The sequence below is a fragment of the Dasypus novemcinctus genome, chromosome 6, assembly GCF_030445035.2.
Source record: "Dasypus novemcinctus isolate mDasNov1 chromosome 6, mDasNov1.1.hap2, whole genome shotgun sequence".
Classification (NCBI taxonomy): Eukaryota; Metazoa; Chordata; class Mammalia; order Cingulata; family Dasypodidae; genus Dasypus; species Dasypus novemcinctus.
The window spans coordinates 134,730,909-134,752,981 of NC_080678.1; the positions used below are offsets into that span (position 1 = coordinate 134,730,909).

Consider the following 22,073-nt stretch of genomic DNA (forward strand, 5'->3'; position numbering starts at 1 on the left):
CCCCTCCAAATCTGCACATAGTGTTTTGTTTTTTAACAAATTTCATCTTTATATATCATGTACCCAATATCATAGAATTATTCTTTTATGCTTTCATATTTTAAATCATGTAAAATTAAAAGTAAAGTTATAAGCCAACATTATAATAACTCTGGCATGTATATTTACCCATGTAGCTACCTTGATTGTAGATCTTTATTGCTTCATATTGCTTCAAGTTGCTGTCTGGTGTCCTTTCCTTTCCTCCTGGAGGACTCCCTTTAGTACATCTTGTAGGGAAGGTAGAGTGTAACAAACTTCCTCTGTTTTTGTGTTTTGAGGGATATATTGATTTCTCCCTCCTTTATGAAGGACAGTTTTGCCAGATACAGCATTCTTGGTTGACAAGTTTTCTCTTTCAGCACTTTAAGAATGTCTAGTTACTGTGTTTTCACCTCCATGGTTTCTGATGAGAAAACAGCAATTATTCTTAATGAGGATTCCATGTACATAATAAGTCACTTCTCTCTTGCTGCTTTTAGGATACTCTTTGTCTTTGTCTTTTGACAGTTTGACTATAATGCATCTCAGTGGGGATCTCTTTGAGTTTCTCATATTTAGAGTTTCTTGAGCTTGGATGTTATACTCATCTTTCATCAAATTTGGGAATTTTTCCCCATTATTCCTTCAAGTATTCTTTCTCTTTCTCTTCTACTTTGGAACAACCATATGTTGGTATGTCTCATTTTGTCCCACAGGTCTCTTGGCTCTGCTCACATTTTTTCATTCTTTTTCATTTTTCCTCTTCAGCCTGAATAATGTCACTTATTTTGTTTTCAAGGTCACTGATGCTTTCTTCTCCTTTGTTCAAATCTGTTGTTGATACCCACTAGTGAATTTTTAATTTCAGTTACTGTACTCTTTATCTTCACAATTTGTTGCTTTCCTTTTTAACATTTTTAATTCTTCCTTTTGCTCGTGTATCATTATTTTCTGATTTCTTTTAGTTCTTTGTCCTTGTTTTATCTCATTGAGCTTATTTAATCTTATTTAGTAATGTTGACTTAATGTCTTTGATTAGGAATTCCAATGTCTGGCCTGATGCAGGGACAATTTCGATCATTTTATTTTGTTCCTTTGAATGGGCCATGATTTCCTGTTTCTTTGTAAAACTCGTGATTTGTTGTTGAAGTCTAAATGTTGGATATTTTCATGTGTAAACTTTTAAGATCAGATTCTGCCACTTTCCTGGGTTCTGTAATGTTTATTTAGTGATTGTTGAAGGCTGTAGTGTGGATCAACTCTGTGTTGAGGGTCTCCTTCCAAACTTAGGCCAATTTGTACTGAGCTCTCATAAACCAGCCCATAATGAAGAATTGGATCCTCTCTGGTCTTTCTAAGCATGCATCTTGCCCTGGGCATGTGTAGTAGCCTTCCAAAATTCTCTGGCATGCACAAATTCTCTTCTGTGTCCCAGCTTCCCATCCTAAAGAGAAACTCCCCAGCTCTTCCTCCTGTGTCCCAGGCACCTTTTATATCTTTCCCACAATTTACGCCAGTGACTGTGGCTTATTTCTTCCCCATGATCCGTCTGCCCTGCTTCTCCACCCATTTTCTTTGCCTTGCATACTTTCCACATTAGGCAAAACCAGTGATCATGTTGAGTCAATCTTTCAGGAGCAGGTGTGTGCAGACATGCAGATGCACTAAATGGGACCCACCCCATGAAAGTGCACCACCACACTCACCCTTCACTTCTTTAACTACCATTCACCCTTGAATGATGTCCAGAATTCTGGGGAAGTTGCTTTTAACCATTTCATCTTGTTTTGTTCACTGTTTGTGGGAAAAGGGGTGGTGTGCACCAAGAGTACCCACCCTATCAGCTTGCTGACATCACTGCTCTTAACCCCGTCATGCTTAATAAAAAGGCATCACACACTTTTCTTAAGATCATGAGTACAATAAACATTTTTCCTTGCTTTGTAAAACCCCCATAGCCCCCAGCCTGCTTTTCCAGCATTCTGTGCTTTCTGTTGTGGCTGTCCTGGGCATATTTGTACATGAGCCAGCAAAAGCCATCTAGATACACAGGGGCACTGCTAGTGCTCTCTATCTCCCACCTCTTCATGGGGTGTTTAGACCCTCTCCCCTCGGACCATGCTGTTGGGGTAGGACCAACCAGCCAGGAACCAGGAGTGAATAAATCTAATGGTCCAACAGTGAAGCGCAAAGGCTCATTAATTTATTAATACTCTGGATTTACATAATTATAGACTTTTACTCTTCATAAAATAAAATTTTAAAAAAATGTTGACCGAGTCAGCCTTCACATCTTACAAAGAAAGAATGTGCGGTGTGGGGAAGCCCCTTGTACAGTTGATCTGAAATTGAGTCTCCAAATGGGGCCTAAACTGAACCACTGAGCCCCTCCCCAGGGCTTTAAGCCCCTCTCCCTCGCTCCTGGCTCTGAGTTGGCCCATTGCTCGGCCTCACCTTATGCAGGATTTTGTCACAGGAGCAACCTTCTTACCACCAGCCTGGGAGAGGATTTGCTGGCACAGAGACGGCCTGGGAGGCAAGTGGGGAATGCTCTCCCCAAGCCCGTCCTGGGAGCTGGCTGGACAGACGGGGGAATCATCTGCACAGGAGGGTGAGGGGCAGGAAGGGGAAGAGGGGACTCCCTCAAGCAGCAGCAATGCCAGACAGGAAGGCTTTGAAGGCCAATGTTTATTTGTCCCAGGGCAACCCTGCACATAAAAGCTACATACACAAAAACGGGCACCTCCAGAGAAATTTTTTTAAACATGGAAAAAATTATGGTTATTTCCCTCACTAGCCATCTAACTCAATCGATATTAAACTCCAAAACCTGCCATAGTTTTCACCGTTCTTGCCATGCACTCAATTGAAAGGCAGAAACGTAGCATTCAGGAAGACAGGATTGAGGTGGAGAGCAGCCTAGTTCCCTAATGAAATGAATGCCTGGCGCCCTCAGTCACAGCTGCCATTGCAGACCCTCTGAGGTGCTCAGGGACCCCACACCAGGTTCCGGGGGCCCGTGGGCCTGGCGATTTCACAGACACAGAAAGACCATGGGCTACGCCTCGTGGGAGGATGCTGCTCACTAAAACTCATCCTTTTTGAGTGTGGATTCTCCAACAGGGGCAGATGGAATCAGATGGGGACTCAATTTTCTTCTCTAGTGGAGAGGACACGGTTCAGTGGAATCCTTCTGGGCTTGGGCACAGTTCGGGGCACCTGGATGGAGAAGTTGTGCTTCCAGCTAGTGACCTTGGGGGCTCCTCACCACCTTCTATGACATGTTCAGAATGTGGGACTCCAAAGTGGGAAACCAGGGACATGGAGAAAGGAGAGGAGAAATTCAAAGGCTTCTCTTTGCATGAAGTTAGGACTGGATTCACATGAAAAAGGGTCTTTGGGCTTTTTCATGGAGCAGAATTTGGCAGATGGATGAAGATGAGGTGCTGTGAGTGGCACAATCCATGCCCATCCCCCACGGGGCCCCGGGATGAGTTATTCTAGCAGGTGGAGTGTACATGCATCTCAGAGAGGACAGAAACTCACCAGGAAATAAACTCTTTTAATCATCAGCAACAAATGCCAACATCTTTTTTATTGTAAAACCAAAACTCTGTGTGTCAACCTTAGCAAGTCAACAATCCTGGCCCTTCGGTGCTTTAGCGATGGGGCTTTGCAGTCAGGGCTCGTGGAGGGCAGGCGGCCAGTGCCCGGGAGTAGGGCAAGACCAGGGGCAGCATCCGGGAGGACGGGGAGTATGCACGGGGGGGATGGCAGCATCCCGGGCACACGGGGAAGGGGACCCCCTCACGGCAGGGTGGGGCACACAGGGTTGGGTCGCAGAACACCGGCATGCATGGGGCTCTCACTGGGGCGAAGGTGAGGCACCTTCCCTGTAGGGCAGAGAAGAGAGTAGGTCACAGAAAGGTCGTCTGATTTGGGAGCTGAGGCTGCAGTTCCCTTGGCACGGTGGGCTGGGCTCAGCACACCTGCAGCCATCGGTGGACCTCTCCCTGGGTGCTGGCCTCCAGCCTCCACTCCACTTGGTGGTGAGGTTTGGCTGTCACCTCCTCTGCAGGGGCTCCCCTGCCCTCTCCAGGCTTGACCTCTGACCTTGGCCTCTCCCCTGTGGCCCGACTGCCCTGGGGCCACAGCATTGCCTGGTTTGGGCCTCAGTGAGTGTCTGCTGAAGGAGGACCCCTCCCCATGGCCCTGGGCCACTGTGAGATATGAGGCTAGGAGCTACAGGTGGCCCCTGAAGGCAGAGGGACTGCCCCACCCACTGTGTGAGGAAGCCCGTGCAGACCCTGCATCTGTCTGTGGCACCCACTGCCTTGGCGCTTCTGTCCTCTCTGGTCCTCCCTCCCGGGCTTGCCAAGGACCCCCACCCTCCACTCAAGACCCCCGCAAGCGACCAGAACACATCAGCCCCTCCCTCTCTCCAGCGAGGAAGGGTTTCCCCGTGCTTTCGGGAAGCCCCCTGGGAGAAGGGAGACCGCCGGCCTTCCGGGACACCTGCTCGCCTGCAGCGGGCAGCACCTCAAGACCCCAGCATCTACCTTTAGAGCCCAGCACCCCCGGTGCCCTGGAGGCTGGCCTTATCAGGACAGGCACAGCAGTGTTCCAGCGGGTGCTCGGCCACCACCCTCGGCTCTGGCCTGGGGCCGCGATCCTCCAGCTCACCCGCACCATGTCCGCCTGGCCTTCCACGAGGGCCTGCCCATGCCCCACTCTGAGCCAGACACCTGCCATCAAGATAGCCCTGCTCTCGGGCACGTGGCCCCTCGGCTGCTGGAAAGTGAGCCCGGGGCACCCAGGTCCTTGAAGGGCCTGCAGAGCTGTGCATGTCACCAGGTGAGGCCATGGGGCCTGGAGACCCCCTCCAGCCTGTGGATGGAGGATGGGCCAGTGTGCGCGCCCAAAGCCACGGAGCTCAGGAAACTTCCACGACAGCTGGAGGAAGCTACGACACCACCCAGGATGGCGAAGCAGGGGCCCCAGGAAACGGTCACGTCACAGCCTCCAAGCCACCCAGGAAAGGCCACTGGAACTACGTGAGGTCCCCGGGCCCTGCTGACTTCACACATCCCTCCCCACATCCTTAGCACATGCTGGGGCCTGTCCTGTGTGGTGGGGTCACCTCAGAACCTCACGCACAAGGGACAGCGGAGGACACAGAAGGCAGGCAGAAGCCAATGCCGCACAGCTGGGGTTGAGGAGGGGCCTGGCACATCAGAGAGCACAGAGCTTTCCTCCGGAAGACACAGGGCCTGACCCCCAAACCAGGACACAGTGGGGATCAGATTTGGGGGCCACGAGCCACCCACGAACCCTTGGAGAACCTTCCAGCACATGGACACGCTGCTGCTGGGTGGACACCTCCTGGGTTGGAGACCTGCCATCCCCTGGCTGTGATCACTCTTTGGCCCTGCAGTGCCTGTGCTGACCTGCAGCAATTCCATCACAGCAGAGGCCAGGGCAGCCTGCACAGGAGGCTCAGGATATGGCCAAATCTTACATTCACTAAGCTCTCCCCATCTCTAAGCTTTTATACACACTCTTCTTCTCTTTGGAATGTCCTTTTTTTTTCTCATCTACTCATCTTTTAAAAGACAACCCAAACTTTATCTCCTCCACAAAGTCTCATTTCCATCAAAAATGACTGTGCCGGGTCATTTTTATCACCAGCAAGATGATAGCAGAGTAAGGAGCTCCTAGAGTTGGCTCCTGCTACAGGACAGTTAGCAAACACCCAGAGCTCTCTGGAGCTAGCTGAAGATCCTGTTTGGGGGCTTCAGGAGCTGTTGCGTGGCTGGAATTGAAAGCTCCACTTCCCCAAAATGGGGGAGGAAGAGATGGTTGGACACCAACTTCAGTTACTGATGGGTAAACTCAGTGGGCTACAGTATAATGATGAGAACAGCTAAGGTTTGAGCCTGTCCAGGTCAGAAAGAGGCCAGGAGCCACCATCTTAACTCGATGCCTGGCACGAGAGGAAGCTGGGTGGACTGAGGATCCCAGTGCTGGTGGGGACCGGCTTCTTTCCCTCCAGGTCCGATTGCAGCTCCAGCTCGGCCCCAGTGCCACCTCCAGCAGGGAGGAAGCTTCAGGGACCTCTGCCAACCTCTTTGGGAAATTACTGGCCAAACCACGGACACCAGTGATTATCCTACTCTGGTGGTGCAAGCTGCCCCAGGAGCTGTTCTGTGACAGGAATTGGAGGCTCCATTTCCCAGAGACAGGGGAGGAGGAGATGGTTGGCTGCCAATTTCAGCTACAGATTGGGAGATTTGGCTGGCTAAGAGATAACCCTGGGAACAGCTGGGGTGAGAACCAGCCCATCTCAGAAAGAGGCCAGTAGCCACCATTCTGACTCCACCCCCAGCCTGAGGGGAAGCTGGGCTGACAGTTTCTTTCACATAGATCAGCCTGTAGCCCGCCTAGGCTTCAGCCCCACCTCTGGCAGGGAGGAGGCTGAGGAGCCCTGCACCAGCCTAGACAGGCAACAGCAGGGAACTCTGGCTGGCATAGACTGAAAATCAGAAGACTACCAGGGCAACTTCAGTCATCTTAGACCTGCACTGCAGAGATTGCTGCCCACACCTGCAGCTCCATCCTTGCCCCAGGTAGGGGAGAAAGGGATGTGAAGCTCCATCAGTCCCTCTGGGCAACTACTGTCTAGACCTGCACGTGGATTATTTCACATGGCTGTGACTCTGTCCCTGTCCCTGGCAAAGGAGAAAGTTGGAAGAAGCTTCATTGGTCCCTGGTGCAATGAGGGCAGCTTGAGCCTCCACAGCTTACAGGACCAACTACATGCTTGGCTCCTACTGCATTACCAGCAAGGGAGAAAGGGCAGGGAGCCCTAAATTAGAGAGAAAAATGGCACCCAGAAAAAATACCCTAGTAAGCTAGATGCATAGACACCGACAAAAAATTACAATCTACACCAAGAAACAGGAAGCTATGGCCCAGATAAGAACAAAATAAGCCTCTAGATGACATAAAGGAGTTGAGACAACTAATGATAGATGTTCAAACAAATCTTAATAAATTCAATGAGATGGCTAAAGAGATTAAGGATTATAAGAAAACTTTAGATGAGTACAAAGAAGAATTTGAAAGCATACATAGAAAAATATCAGATCGTGTGGGAATGAAAGGTGCCATCAATGAAATTAGAAAAAGATTGGAATCATATAATAGCAGATTTGAGGAGGCAGAAGAAAGGATTGGTGAGCTTAAAGAAATGGCCTCTGAAAGTGAACATACAAAAGAGGAGAAGAAGAAAAGAATGGAAAAAATTGAACAAGGTCTCAGGGAACTAAATGACAGCAAAAGGCATGCAAACATACATGTCATAGGTGTCCCAGCAGGAGAAGAGATGGGAAAAGGGGCAGAAGGAATATATTTTTTTACTTTTTTTGGTCTTTATTTGTTTTATTTAATATTACATTAAAAAAATGTGAGGCCTCCATATACCTCCCACCCCCCTTACCCCACTCCTCCCCCATAACCATAGCCCCCTCCGTCATCATGAGACATTCATTGCATTTGGTGAATACATCTCTGAGCACCACTGCACCTCATGGTCAATGGTCCACACCATAGTCCACACTCTCCCACAGTCCACCCAGTGGGCCATGGGAGGACATACAATGTTTGGTAACAGTCCCTGCACAGTCCCAGGACAACTCCAAGTCCTGAAAACACCACCAAATCACATCTCTTCCTCCCACTCCCTACCCCCAGCAGCCACCATGGCCACTTTCTCCACACCAATGACAAATTTTCTTTGATTACTAATAATCACATTAGTTCATGAATAGAATATCAGTAAGTCCACTCTAATCCAGACTCTATTCCTCCATCCTCTGGACCTTAGAATGGTTGTGTCCACTCCACATCTATATCAAGAGGGGGCTTAGATTTCACATGGATGCTGGATGCAATCCTCCTGCTTTCAGTTGTAGGCACTCTTGGCTCCCTGGTGTGGTGGCTGACCTTTCTCACCTCCATGTTACCTGAGTGGGGTAAGTCCAATAAACCAGAGTGTAGGAGTTGCAAGTCTGTTGGGCCTGGCTATCACATGGTCAGTCCAGAGATTCAGAAGGAATATTTAAAGAAATAATGGTAGAAAATTTCCCAACCCTATTGAAGGACATAGATATCCCTGTCCAAGAAGCACAAAAACCCCCACCTGAAAAAATCCAAATAGACCAACTCCAAGACACATACTCAAAATGGATCAAAAAACAAAAACTAAAAGCAAGAACCATGAAACTTCTGGAAGAAATTATTGGAAAATATCTTCAGGACTGTGTGGGAAACTGGCTTACCTGTTTGTTACTGTAAATGTTACACCTGTTAAATGTAGCTGTTGTTAGATGTTGCAGTTGTTTCCTGTTTTTGTCAATGATGTTCTAGTTCAGATAGCAAACAACTGCTTGGTAGTTTCCCAATAAATGCGATGGGAAAACCAGGGTTGAGGATCTCAGTTCCAGAAGCTGTGAGGCCCCTGGTCTCAGGTTTCTCTCCCCTCTTGTGTCTCTACCTTTATTTCTGTGTTGCCTTCCCTTCAAGCCAACCTATTGTGAGCTGAATGTAGCACAAGACCTGGTGGTACGTAGTGGATTCTTCAAGGAGGTAAGAGAAAAACTGAGTGGACTACTGATGTTTAATGTATGTAGAAGTTTTAATTAGCTTTACTGTAAAATTATGGAAATGTATAGAGTGGATGGTAACACATAGTGAGTAACAGCTAGTTTATAAATGGGGATGTGGCTGAAAATGGTAGTCTACTTATGTAAATGCCACTGACAGAACGCTTGAGAATAATCTAGGAACTGGATAGGACAGTAAACCAAGAGGTGGATGAGAACTTCGGTTGATGGTACAGATTCAAGAGTGTCCTTTGTTAGCTAGAACAAATGTATATCACTATTGCAGGGTGATGGGAATGTGGAGAATCATGGGAATGTATGGCTGGAGTGACCTATGGACTGTGGTTAGTAGGAATAATACGATATTCATGCATCTATGCAAAAGATGTACTGTGTTGATTCTGAGGCAGTATGGAAAATGTGAGCCAAATGTACACTATGGACATGGCAGTAATCAGATGATATCATTTTATCTGTTGCAAATGATACACCACATTTTGGTGTATTGATGGAGGGGTGCTTTGTTTCGGAATTCTGCACATGTGCATGATTGTGTTAAAGGTTTACAACTTCTATCATAAAAAATACATTTAAGAAATAATAATAGGGTGGGTTGGGAGAAAAAACACACCAAAGTAAGATAGGAACTATGATTAGTAGTAAGATTTCGACAGTGTTCTTTCATATTTTGTAAAAAACATCTCATAACAATACAAGGAGTTGGTGGTGGGTTGATGTATGGGACCCCTGTATGATGTCATGCACGTTTGCTTTGTAAGTTCACAACTCTTACCATACACTTAATTGTTTATGTATGTTTGTATATAAATGATATAAAGATAATAATCAGATTGGTTAGGGGAAAAATACTTTGTTTAATAGTAAAATTTTGACAATGCTCTTTAATCATCAGTTAAAAAGGTTTAAAAACAATGCAAGTTATTGGTGGTAGGGTGAGATGTTATATATGTTTGTTTGATGTCATATATGTCTGTTTTGTAAGTTCACAACTATTATACATTTATTGTTTATGAATGTTTATGTATGAGTGATGTACTTCAATCAATGAAAAAATAAAATAAAATGCCTGTGCCTCCTGGGACTTCCCAATCCTTCCTGCAATCACAGTACTTCTCCCCAAGCACTGACCCTGAGCCACGAGACCCTCTACTCATCTGGCCTGGGGACTGTGATTCTTGGGCTGGGGAGGGGCTCCCGCCGGGGCCTGGTTGGTGTGTGGCCTTTGTATTTTGCAGCAAAAGGGAGTTTTATTATTTTTCCCTGTTTTTCAGATGAGAAAAGTGAGGCTTTGAGAGGTTAAGAAACTAGGCCAAGTTTATACAAGTAATAACTGGTTAAACAAAGTTCTTCCTATGGTCACCCCTGAAAATGTTACAGGGACCCCTTCCATCCTTCCACAATTGTCCCCCAAAGAGGCTTTCTGTGCCTTCATACATGCCAGATCCAAACATGCCTCTTGGTGTCAGAGAAATGACCAAAAGTATCATTGCAATCCCTTGTCCAACCATAAATGCTCATTCATCCATCCATCACACCTCCATCTACCCATCTATCCATCCATTATCCATCCTCCCATCCATCCATCCATCCACCCACTCTTCCACCTTCCCATCCACCCATCAACCCATCCATCCATCCATCCATCCTCCCATTTATCCATCTATCCCTCCATCCACAGAGAGTGCTGCATCTACAGGCCCAGGCACAGGATGAGAAGTGCTTCAGAAAGCCGATCCTGTCCACACTGATGCCTGCAGGGCAGGCAGGTGTCCGTCCCCCACCCTCTCTCTGTGCCAACACTAAGTATCATCACGGGCAACTTGACCACTGGGTTGATGAAGATCATGTTGATTTCCCACTCTCTCTAGACTCGCTGCCTCTCTCTTCACCCAGAGCATGCCACCCTGGGATAACATTCATCAAGTTCTACTCATTCATGGGAACTTTGGGTTTTGTTGCTATTGGGCATAGAATGGAATCTTTATCTTTGTTTCTCGCTCCTTTATTTCCACTCATTTATCCCAGAACATGAGCAAATGATTCTGGGGCTGGTGCTCCCTAAGGGCTGCAGGTCCCTCTGCTTTCCTTCAGGGCATGGTCTACGGGACACTTGCAGTCTCTTGCCCCAATCATGCCCATCCTGGGGCTGCAGGGGCACCCAGGAATGATCTGAACAGGTGCTGATAGAGGGGCAGATGTAAGTGCCTGGACACCTCCACCCAGGAGAGGAGCCCTCTGGGGGCTGCAGGGATCCTGAGTCCGTGGCATGGGCATGAGGGGGTGAAGGGATTGAGGTTCGGAGGGGTGGCTCTCCTTCCTCTCTGGCCATCAGCAATTGTCAAGTGAAGCCAACTACCATTATGTCTCTTCAGCTCACTACTGCACAGCTCAGGACCTTTCCTGAAGGGACCGGCAGAGCTGATAGGGAGCCTCAGTGTCCAGGGCTCTGGGGCTTGGACTCTGTTTCTGGATCTCCTGGGGAAGTAGGAGGGAGGGGAGCCAGGTGCCATCACAGTCCAGAGGCATGAGCAGAGACTTTCCTAAAGATCAATGATGGAAGGACACTGTCTCATTAGGATTTCCCCAGCCCTACGTCTGTGCCCCCTTTGGCCCAGCTCCATCATGGGCAGGGCAAGAAGAACAAGACTCAGCTGCCCCTTGGGCACCCGTGCAGCCTCAGACCCGCCCCAACACACTCCAACCACGGCCCACAGACACAGGCGGCTTCCCATGGAGAAGGAAGTCTGCCGGCGTGTGGGGTGGAAATCAAGACACCAGTGCCCATGAGAGCCTTGCACGTACAGCCCAGTCCACTACAGAGACACGCTTTCCAGCTGTTCCCAGGGACCACCTGATGGCTAGATGCTGGCCAGCCGGGGGCTCTGCGGCGAGAGAAGCTGCCCCCTGCAGCACCCAGCCCTTCACTGAGGTGGAGCCTCTGTCTCCACACCTGGGAGATGCAGAGGAGGTGGCCAGGCTAGGGGCGAGGGCCGGCCAGGGGTGCGCAGCTGCCTCCCTGCACACAGGTGAGGATGCCAGGTGAGTGACCTTAAGGGCCTCAGGCTGCACCCAAAGTGAGCCTGTGCCCCAGCCCAGACCAGTCCTGGAGTGCCACCAGAGCCACAGATGCGGCGGTCAAGGGCCGGGCACCTCCAGGGCCCCTGCCCCACCTGCATGAAGTGTGACAGGAGGGAGGCCGTGCCAGGTGGGCAGCAGGCAGTGTCAGGGGGCCCATGGCCACATGCAGACAGCTGCCAGGTGATGTAGAATGACCACACAAGATCCCAAGTGCTGCTCCGAGGACAGGCAGTGCAGGGCGAGGAGGGTGCTGGGCTCCAGAGCCAGGCTGCCTGGTCCTGGTCCTTCCCCGCCCCACAGTGGCTGTGTGAGGTGGGACAAGGCACAAGCCTCCCTGTGCTCCAGCTTCCCAGCCTGTACAGCTGCACGTTACCACAGCACCAAGGCTGGGGCCAGAAGAGGGGCCGGAGTAGAGGACTATAGGGCCCCCTGAGGGCAGCTGCCCAGAAGGTCCACCATGGGTGCAGCACCGCCCTGGCTCCACGTGCACACACAGCACTGCCGTTGACCCCCCATGCCGGAGAGCCCACTCCAGGGGACCGTGGCTACCTGGAAGAGCCCATGGGGGCTGTACCCCAAGGCCCCCAGGTGGGAGGCCACCTCCTGGGTGGCATAAAGCCAGCTGACACCCAGGGCTGCAGGTGCAGGGGACTCATGGGCCAGGAGCGCTGGAGCTGGTGGCCAGCCCTGCTCTGCAGCCCCTTGCCCTTGTCTCTGGCCGTGGCCCTTCAGCCTCCAGCCTGGACAGTCCCCACCCATCTGAGACCACAGGGAGGAGAGTGTGGGCAGCCACAGCCGGCCCCTGGGGCCTGCGTGCTCCTGAGGCCGTTTCCCAGGGCTGGGCCCTGTCTGTCAGCAGGCGTCACGAGGGAAAAGCACTGGGGCGTCGGCCCGCCGCGGGTGCAGCACCGTGCCTGCTCACCGTGCTCTGGAACGGGGGCCGCATCTGGTGCACTGGTTTGCAACGTGGACTGAACAGGGCACACAGGAGTTCCAACTTGCCCTGCAAAGCAGACATGGCTTGAAGACGCGGCACGGCCAAGCGACGTGTCCAGAGAGGGTCAGGCCCTGCTAAGCCCCAAGAACCCGCATGAGCTCGGAGGTGGAGCCTGGCGGCCTGCATGCCTGCTGGGATGGTGGTCGCTGTGCTCAGTGTCAGAATCTGGAACAAGACACCCTTTTGGCATGAGGGGTCAGTGGCTCGTTTAGGGGACAAGTTCCCAGGCCGGGCGAGCTATACCAGGAGCCAGGAGAGGACCCTGACGGGGTGGTCGGGGGGTGCGGGGAGCTGGGCAGGAGCCCATGGTGGGCAGGGAGCCCTGCGCCAGGGTGGAGGAGGAGGGGGCTGGCAGGGGCCAGGTGGGAGGTCCCATGCCTGGCTCAGGGGCAGGTCCCTGATATGGGGGTGGGAAGGGCAGAGAACAGTCCAGAAGGAGCCCTGGGCCAGTGGAGGGCAGCACCTGGCTGGCCTGAGCCACCAGGGCAGATGGGTGTGGGCCGAGCAGGCTGAACAAGTCACTGTGTCAGGACAGGGCTGGGGCTGGCTGTTCCAGTGCCTTTCTGGGCCATAGAGGAGCATGGAGCAGAGGCAGGAGCAGGACGGAGGGGCCCGGCCAGGAGGAGGTTGGGGTTCTTGTCCTCCAGATGGCCCTTTCACCCCAGGACCCTCGGCCTGGCAGGGATCTCCCAACCAGGTGTTCAGCAGCATGTCCAGGGAGGGGCAAAGGGGTGAGGCTTGGGCTCCCAGGACTCAAGGCCCAGCACTGGTCACTCAAGGATGGGGTCTTGGGGCTCCTCCTCCCTGCAGCCCTGCACCCCGTGTCACCAGCCACACAGCCTGCAGCTCTTGTCCTCATTCTGCCAAAAAGGCTGCTGCTGGGCCAGGCACAGCTGCGGTGTCTCCAGAGAATTGAGAAGGTGCTAACAGTGGCTGCTCAGAACGTCTCTATTTCTCTGACTCATTCACCCCTCTTTGTGGCTCAGGCTGTTTTTCTCCCTCCACTGCTGGCTGGGGTTTGAAACCTGAGCCACCCCTGAGTTGAGGAAACCTGGGTGGCAACCAGTTACCTGCCTGCTGTGGGCCACCCGCCAGCACCCAGTGACCAGGTGGGGCAGGGGCAGCTGGGCTCAGTCAACTTGGAGCACCTGGGACACTGGCTCCGCAGCTTCATGCCCTCCCCTGGCCCCTGGCACCCAGGGAGGAAGCAAAGCATCCCGGACCCTGGACTCCCCCAGGTGGAGCCTTCCAGCAGGGCCTCTGCACCTGAACCATCGCCCTCTCCCCTGCCCCAGCCCTCCTCACCTCATTTGGCTCAGATGCCCAGTGCCCGGGCAGTCACAGCGGGCGGGCATCACCATGGGCAGGCTGCAGCACACTGTCTGTAGGAAGAGAAAGCATCTGCTCCAGGGCGGCACAACCAGGGGGCTGGTGCTGCCACTCAGCCAATGTTTGTGGGGTGAATAAGGAACGATTGAGTGAGGGACCCCGGATTCCATCAGCACCACCCACGCACCCAGGGAGCATCCTCTGGGGCAAACAAGATGGCATCTGGCTCATCCCCAAAGTGCTGCAAAGCTCCCCTGTCCCCTAGCTCCTCTGACGTCCCTGTTGGCAGAGCCTCCTTGAGGCTGTGCCCTGTGTGGGGCTTGGATTGAGGGCCCCAGAAGAGAGGGGTTCATGCCTGCAGCCGTGCTCTCTGGGGGGAACCATCTGTAACAGGACATGCCCAGAACGTCACTATTGGAGGGGTGGCCAAAGAGAAGCAGGGGCTCTGTCCACTCCAGGAGCCTCATGAAGGAGGAAATGTGACTCAGGAGGAGCCTGAAGGCAGAGAATGGAGGGGACCAAGGATGGCGCCATGTGGCCGAGACACAAGGACAGCCAAGGACCCTGAGCCCTGCAGTGGCTGGCACTGGAACCCTGCGGATCCGGGAGAAAGCTGGCCTTCTGGGCTCCTGACCCAGAGACAGTGACCTCCAGGTTCAAGCCACCTGGTGCATGGCATTTGTCAGAGCAGCCCTGGCAAACAAAGACACCACCTGCTGGGCCAGCCAGGGGTCTGCACATGGGCAGGGGACACCCCTCATCCACCAGGCTCCAGCTTTGAAAGCGCAACTGCCTCAGGCCCACCTGGCCCCACTGCTGCTGCCCTGAACCCAGCCCTGGGCTCCCCCGGGTGGGTGCGCCTCACAGCTCCATGCCAGGTAAGCTCCCTTGTCCACGCTCAGCCCTGCAGGCCCCAAGGGCTGACCTGGCCAGGCCCCTCTGCCCACCAGGAGACCATGATTAAGACAAGGGCACGGCAGATCCCAGAGCTGGGTCCTTGCAACATGAGGCTCCTTTTCCAGAAGCTTCCCTGAGTCCTGGGCAAGTACCATCCTGCCAGCCAGCAGGGGCCCAAGTGCCCCACTTGTCTCAGGAGTGTCCATGGTAGACCCCCACAGGCTGCCCACACTGCCCCTTTGGTGGGAGCCCAGGAAGGGCGACGCCTGGCTTCACTAGTAGCCCCCTTCCCCCCACCCCTGCGCCCTCCTCCTCCTGCTCTGCAGGCTCTTGGCATAGGCGGTGGAGCTCCTGGGGCGGGAGCGGACCCCTCCTTGGGCTGCGGGAGGCTCAGTGTGTGGCAGATGAGCTCACAGGAAGTCAGGACGCACTTAGGACTTACAGTAGAGGGTTCCGGCAGGAGTCGCGGCAGCTCCTTTTCTGTCTAGATTGATAAAAAGACATAACCTTTGCTGGAAGGTGTGGTTTGGGCTCAGTCTCAGCCCCTGGGAGAGGTGGGGACTCTGCTTGGAGCCGCGGGGCACAGACCGATGCCTGTGGGGTTGTGGCCAGCATGGCTGCCTCTGAGCCTCAGTTTCCTCCTTTGTGACAGGGACACCGCCCCTCCCTGGAGGGCTGGGGCAGTCCAGGCAGGCTGAGGCCATCCCAAGCTGAGAGCCCTTTGTGGGATGGTCCCCGCAGGCTTTCCCTCGAGCGCTCCCTGGGAAGGGATCTGCCTGCTCCTTCTCTGCCCCCCTTTCTCCTCCTCCTTCCTGCTGCTCTTGGGGCAGTCCTCCAGCCCCTCAAAGGCCCCTCCTTCCTAACACAGGAGCACTCCTGTCTGTCCTCCTGCTGCCCTGCTGTACGCTGGCCTCTGGTCACCCCTAGAAGGGCCATGGGCACCGGAGCAGCCTGGCCCAGCATGCGCAGCCTCCCTGTGAGCACCCCGTGGCAGGTGGGGCAGGAGGCCAGGGTGCCTCTAGGTTCCAGGGGGGAACGGAGCCTGAGCCACGGTCAGTCTTAGGAGCTGCCACCATAGCAGGGGCACTCACCTGCCTGCTCAGGCAGCAGGGACACTCACCGGCCAGTGCAAGTGGCAGAGGCAGACCAGCAGCAGCAGGAGCAGCAGGGCGGATGCGCCATCCCACGACAGGCATCCAGGGGAGCTTGGAGCTGCCTTGGCTCTCGGTGGGGTCGTCGTCCTCATCCTCCTACTGGTTCTCCTCATCAGCGTCCTCCTTGGGGTCCTCCTCCTCATCAGTGCCCTTGTCTTCTCTATTTGTGTCCTTGCTGGCATGCTGGGGGACTGCTCAGGGGACTGCTCGGGGGACTGCTCGGGGGACTTCCTGGGAGTGCTGGCTGCAGCATTCTTGGAGGGCTTTGTGGGGCTCTTCTCAGGGGGTGTGTCAGGGGATTGTGCAGTGAGGCGCTGGATGTTGACCTTGCTTGGGTTCCCAGCCTTGTCCTCAATGGGTTTGGCAGCAGGATTCTCCCCCTGTGGAAGGGCCACTGTCACCATCCAGCCTTGGCTGCCAGAGAACGTGTGTGGCCTAGGGCTGGGCTGGGGCTGGGTGGCCCCCTCCTGGCTCCCATCCCCTGGCATTCCACCCCCGGCCTCCTCCTCTCCTCAGGCGCCCCACCTCCAGGGACCCCAGGGGGGCCAGGAGTCCATGGCCAGATGCCCAGACCACCTCGGCAGCACCCAGGGCCATGGACGCCACGTGTGGCAGAGGCTGCCCCATCCCCCTGCCTGAACGCTGACCTTGAGGGGTGGGCCCTGGGACCCACACAGCCAGGGGTGCTGCAGGCCTGGACTCTGGTCCTGGTGGGCCCCCTGCCCCACCCACTCACCCTGGCTGCCAGCTGCCCCCCAGTGTGTCTGCATCAGAGTTGGGTCAATGGGCCCCGTGACAGGGGTGTCCCCACCCAGTACTCACGCAGTCCTTTCCTCTGAATTTGAGGTTGTTGGCGATGAAGGTTATGCCTTTGTTGAGGCTGATTTCAACGAAGATGGGCCTAAAGCACAGAGGGGGTGGGCCGGTGACAAGCAGGTCTCCCCCGTGGCTGAACCTTGGCCCCCAGCTCTCCTGGGTGCAGTGACTTTGCCAGCAAGGTACTGGGGTGGTGGGCGAGCTCTCCTTCCCCAGAGCATGAGGTCGGCCTGGCTTGGAGGCCCCGAGGGACATGGCCGGCCCCAGGAGCCCGGCATCGTCTGCCCGCCATGTGGCCACGTGCCACGTGAGCGGCAGCCATGGGGGGGCTCACTCAGCTCCTCCGTGTGGGCAGGGCACGTGGGCTCAGCTCCAGCCAGCGACAGGAGGCCTTTGGAACCGGATGGGCTGAAGCGCGTGCCCCAGAAAAAACCATGTTCACGACCTGCACCCAGTTCTGGGGTGTAACCCAGCATCAGTGGACCTTCTGAGGACATCGTTACGCTGCAGTCAGGGGAATGAGACTGCCCTTAGTGCTGTGACTGGGGGCTTTCAAGGGAAAGCCACTTGGAGGAGAAGATGCTGGATGTCCTTGGGAACCCGGCAGAGAGAGGAGAGCACAAGGCCCTGTGGTGGGGGAGACACGGGACCCCAGGATTGCCGGCTGCCAGCACCAGAGCGCTGCCCACCCTGGAGGGAGCCAGCTTCCAGTCCCAACACTGGCATCCAAGAAATCACTCTTGTCAAGACAACCCATGGCTTGGTAGATGTCACAGCATGGGGAAACTAAGGCAGGCACCCTCCGCCTCCTGCTGTCCTCAGCAGAGCCAGGCCACACGGATCCCTGACCACCTCCAGGACCACCCATCAAGGAAGGTACAGAGGGCTCCCCGGGTGCCCCGGCCGAGGGTGTCCTCACCCAGGACCCCTAAACCGCTGCTGACCTGGTCTCCTGCCACAAGGGTCCCCAGGTCGGGGCACTTACTTTCCAAGTATCTGAGGTTCTACTCCAGGACAAGTTATGACATTGTCTCCAGAAGAGCTTGCTGCTTTATCTAAAAGAGAAAACCCACAGCAGAAGGTCAGTGCACGTCCATCTATCCACCACCTCCTGCTGCCCTCAGCCAGACAAGTGGACCCTGGCAGGTGGCCAGCCTCTCCTTCAGCCATCGTCTACTCAGAGAAATTGTAGGATCTCTGGCCTTGCCCCAGGCACAGGGCAGCCGATGGTATTTAAAAGAAACAAGGCAGGCAGAGAGATGTTCTCAAGGCAGGAACATTCTCGTGACTGGATGGGAAGGCAAACCCATAAAATATAATCATGAACAAAATAAATGTCAGGGAGTGTGAAGTTCATGACAACAAAAATGAGGAAGGCACAGAGCATGGAAGTGAAGGGACATCTACTCAGAACGGGTGGCCTGGATCATCTTTTACAGGTACAATTTCTTGTTTTGAGACATTACGATATTTGCAGATGAACTGACCTGATGTCCGGGATTTGCTTCAAATAAGGGGCAGCGGGGATATTGACATCACCAGCTTGGCATGGGTGGGCCATTACTGACAGCAGGTGATGAGTATTTCAAGTTCATTCTACGATTCTCACAACGATTGTATGCTGTTAAAACTTCACTAAAAATCAGGCCTCTCCAAGGAGGCAATGCTTGCTCTGAGCCCCAACAGGTGAGGAAGCCACCAGGGAGAGGTCTTAGGGAGGAATCTTCCAGGCTGTGGAGGGGCCTGTGCCAAGGTCCTGAGGTCAGAACTACTCGTGCTTGTGCAGGGAGGAAGGGAAGGAGCAGGACGGGCAGCATGGGCTTTATCCAAGGACAGCGAGTGTGCCAGGGCCTGACAGATCCCGGGGTGGTGTGGACTTGAAGGGAGCAGGACTTTTGGTGGCTGGATGTGGGGGAAGCAAAGAGGCACAAGCGGGCCATGAGCTTTGCGAGCAGAGGACTGAGTGGCTAGGGGCGCCCTATCCCGCAATGGGGAAGCCTGACATGGGAAAGGACTTTGGATGCTTTGGCTTTCCTTTAGCCTTCGGTTTCTGTGGGGTTTGGGACTGGGGCACAGGAGGCTGAGTGCAGGCCCATAGCTGTGGGGGCACCTCTCAGCCCGCAGCCCGCATGCTCACTGGCCCCTGAACTGGGGTGAAGGGCACTGCAAAGCCACCCTCTGAGTGGGGCTCAGCCTAATGGTCATCCCCTAGGCTGGAGGAGCAGGACCTCAGCTTCCCAAGGCCTGGGCCCAGCTGTGCTCGGGGAGGAGGGTGAGCAGCTGCATCCACTGTCTCTCTGCAGGACGGAGGCCATGTCTGCTGTCACCTGCAGCCCATGAGGGCTGTGCTCAGAGCTGCTGACATCACTGCCCTCTCCAGCAGAAGGACCCTGGAGGTGGCAGGCCAGCCCCCTCACAGGGGTGGCTCTTGTGGAATGTTTTCATTTCAACTAGGATAGTTGAGTTCCAGGAAGATGGCATTGGAGTAGGCAGGCAGGGCTCAACTCTCTCACAAAAACAATGGAGAAAGCGCCAAAAGCTGTCCTAGGGACCTGCTTTCAGAGTCAACAGACCAGGACAGTGCTATGCAACTCCCAGGAGGGCAAGGGACAGAGAGATGAAGAACCCAAAACAACAAACCTCAGCTATCAAATGCCCACCATGGCTGGGAAGGGCTCCCCTCCCCCATCCCAAGATATTAAGCTGGGGTAAAAGCCCTGGCTCACTGCAGCCCAGTGGGAGGGGAACAGACATCCTCCTCCCTGTCAGCTGTTTCAAGGAAAAGGGAAGGGGCGTCAGAAGGCTTCTCTTCCATGAATTCAGCCAGCAAAGCCTGCTGTGAGTTTCAGCTCTGACTGCACCACACAGGAAAGTAGAGGTCGAAAGAAACACTTCCACGGAAAGGTTTTCCAAGAAACACCATGTGCTGGCTGGTCTGGAAATTGCATGGGCAAAAACTGCTTTAAGGACTCTCTTAACCCCAATTCCTGGGAGAAAATCTGCACACCATTAGTGAATCCCTGGCCCAGTTTTGATAACTTAAGCTGGGTAATTTTAAAGACTCAGAATAAGGTGAACCAAGTATCAAAGAAGAGCTGGGGATTGGGGGCAGGAAACAGGCAACAGAAAAATTGACTATCAGAGCAAATTGATTGACATATTCAGATGCCTAGACATCAGCAAAAATTTACAAGCCATATTAGGAAGCAGGAAGAGATGGCCCAGCCAAAGGAACAGACCAAATATCCTGAAGATATACAGGATTTAAGAAAATTAATGAATGATAATCATGCAACTCTCCTAAATCACTTCAAAGAATTGAAAGAAAATATGATTAAAGGGATAAAGAGTATTAAGAAGTCACTGAGGGAGCATAAAGACCAATTTGAGACTGCAAAGAAAAGTAACAGAGCTTATGGGAATTAAAGACACAATGGATGAAATTAAAAATAGAAAGATGCCTTCCCCCCAGCGTGGGACATGACACCCGGGGATGAGCCTCCCTGGCACTGAGGGACCACTATCAACTACCAACTGATGATGCAACTGGAAAATGACCTCATACAGAAGGTTCAACGCGAATCAGCGGAATATCCCTGTCTACATAAAATAACATGACTTTAAAATGCTGTTTGACCTAATGTAAGGGGGAAATGGAAAGGAGAAATGAGTTTATATGGCTACGAGTCTCTAAAAAAGAGTCTGGAGGCTGTCAGAAGGATTGCCCTTATGCACAACTGAGCAGAGTCTGAGAGACAGATAAAGCAGATACAACCCCCAGATATCGGTTCCTTCGAGGGCTAAAGAGACCCATGGGAGTTATGGTCATGGCCGATGGGGTTAACTACCAGGTCAGATGGCCCCTCTTTGGAACTGGTGTTTATGTGTGATGAATCTGGACTCAGATGGGATCTCTCTTCATAAGACTTTAATGCTAATGTGCTGGAGGTGCAGTTAGTGTCGGGGTTTAAGATATATTTAGGGGATTTGAATCTCTGGACTGACAATGTGATAGCCAGGTCCTGAGCCTCAACAGACTCCAGCACCTACAATCTGACTTATTGGGCTCACCACACTCAGCTAAGATGGAGTTGAAGAAGGATAACCACCACACCATGGAGCCTAGAGTGATTACAACTGAAAGTGGGAGGATTGCATCCAACATCCATGTGTAATCTGAGCCTCCTCTTGACATAGAGGTGCAATGGACACAACCAATCCAATGTCCACATAGAAAAGGTGGCATTGGATTGAGAAAAGTGGACATGATGGCTGATGGGTATGGGGAAAGGCAGGAAGAGATGAGAGATGGAGAGGTCTTTGGGACATGGAGCTGCCCTGGATGGTGCTTCAGGAGCAATCACTGGACATTGTAAATCCTCACAGGGCCCACTGGATGGAATGGGGGAGAGTGTGTGCCATAGTGTGGACCGTTGACCATGGGGTGCGGGGCTGCCCAGAGATGTACTTGCCAAATGCAATGGATGTGTCATGATGATGGGAGGGAGTGTTGCTGGGGGGGTGTGGGAGGAAGGGTGCCCGGCTTGCCACAGTAGCAAACGGTGCGGCAAGAAGTGATACCGCCTCTGCCCACTGGGCCTAGATAAGGTGACTACGCCTGACTGGGCCTTTGCTGCTAGCGGCTGGCCGGCGCTGCCCTCCCCCTTTCTATCTCCCGCCTAGCCCAACATCCGGCCAGCTCTCACTCCCCCTTTCCCCTCCCCTATTCCAAACCTCTCAGCCAGCCCTCGCTATCTTTTCCGCCAGTCCTGCCCATGTTGCCGGCGTACAGTCTGCCCTCTTCCCCGGTGACTGCTTACCTCGGGGCTGTCCATCAGCTTCAGCCTGTCCACTGCTACCCCGTAGCTAGCCCTCCCTATATCTTACTCCTCCCTCTACCCAACCCTATATAACCAAGTGTACTTCCGTAATATAGCAGACCTGTTCTTGTGCTCAAGCGGTCTCCATGGTTTTTCCCCAACCGCACGTCCCCCACGCCTGGAGAACCGGTGCTCCCTCTTGGGGCACCCCCCGCTGGTGGTTTGGCAGGAGCAAGCCCCCCCCGACTCTTGGGCCTGAGCAAGGATGAGACCCTCA

At 53.4% G+C, this 22,073-nt stretch overlaps 1 protein-coding gene across 1 annotated transcript; it reads right to left on the minus strand.

Moving 5' to 3' along the window:
* Positions 1 to 3,563: 3,563 nt before the first annotated feature.
* On the minus strand, positions 3,564 to 21,753 carry LOC139439103 (uncharacterized). Its single transcript, XM_071215585.1, has 8 exons — positions 21,711 to 21,753; positions 17,962 to 18,031; positions 16,983 to 17,061; positions 16,127 to 16,540; positions 15,449 to 15,490; positions 14,086 to 14,162; positions 12,706 to 12,786; positions 3,564 to 3,914 (listed from the first exon to the last, which is right to left on the minus strand). Exons 1-8 carry the CDS (start codon positions 21,751 to 21,753, stop codon positions 3,887 to 3,889), a joined length of 834 nt encoding a protein of 277 aa, XP_071071686.1. The 3' UTR covers positions 3,564 to 3,886.
* Positions 21,754 to 22,073: the final 320 nt, after the last annotated feature.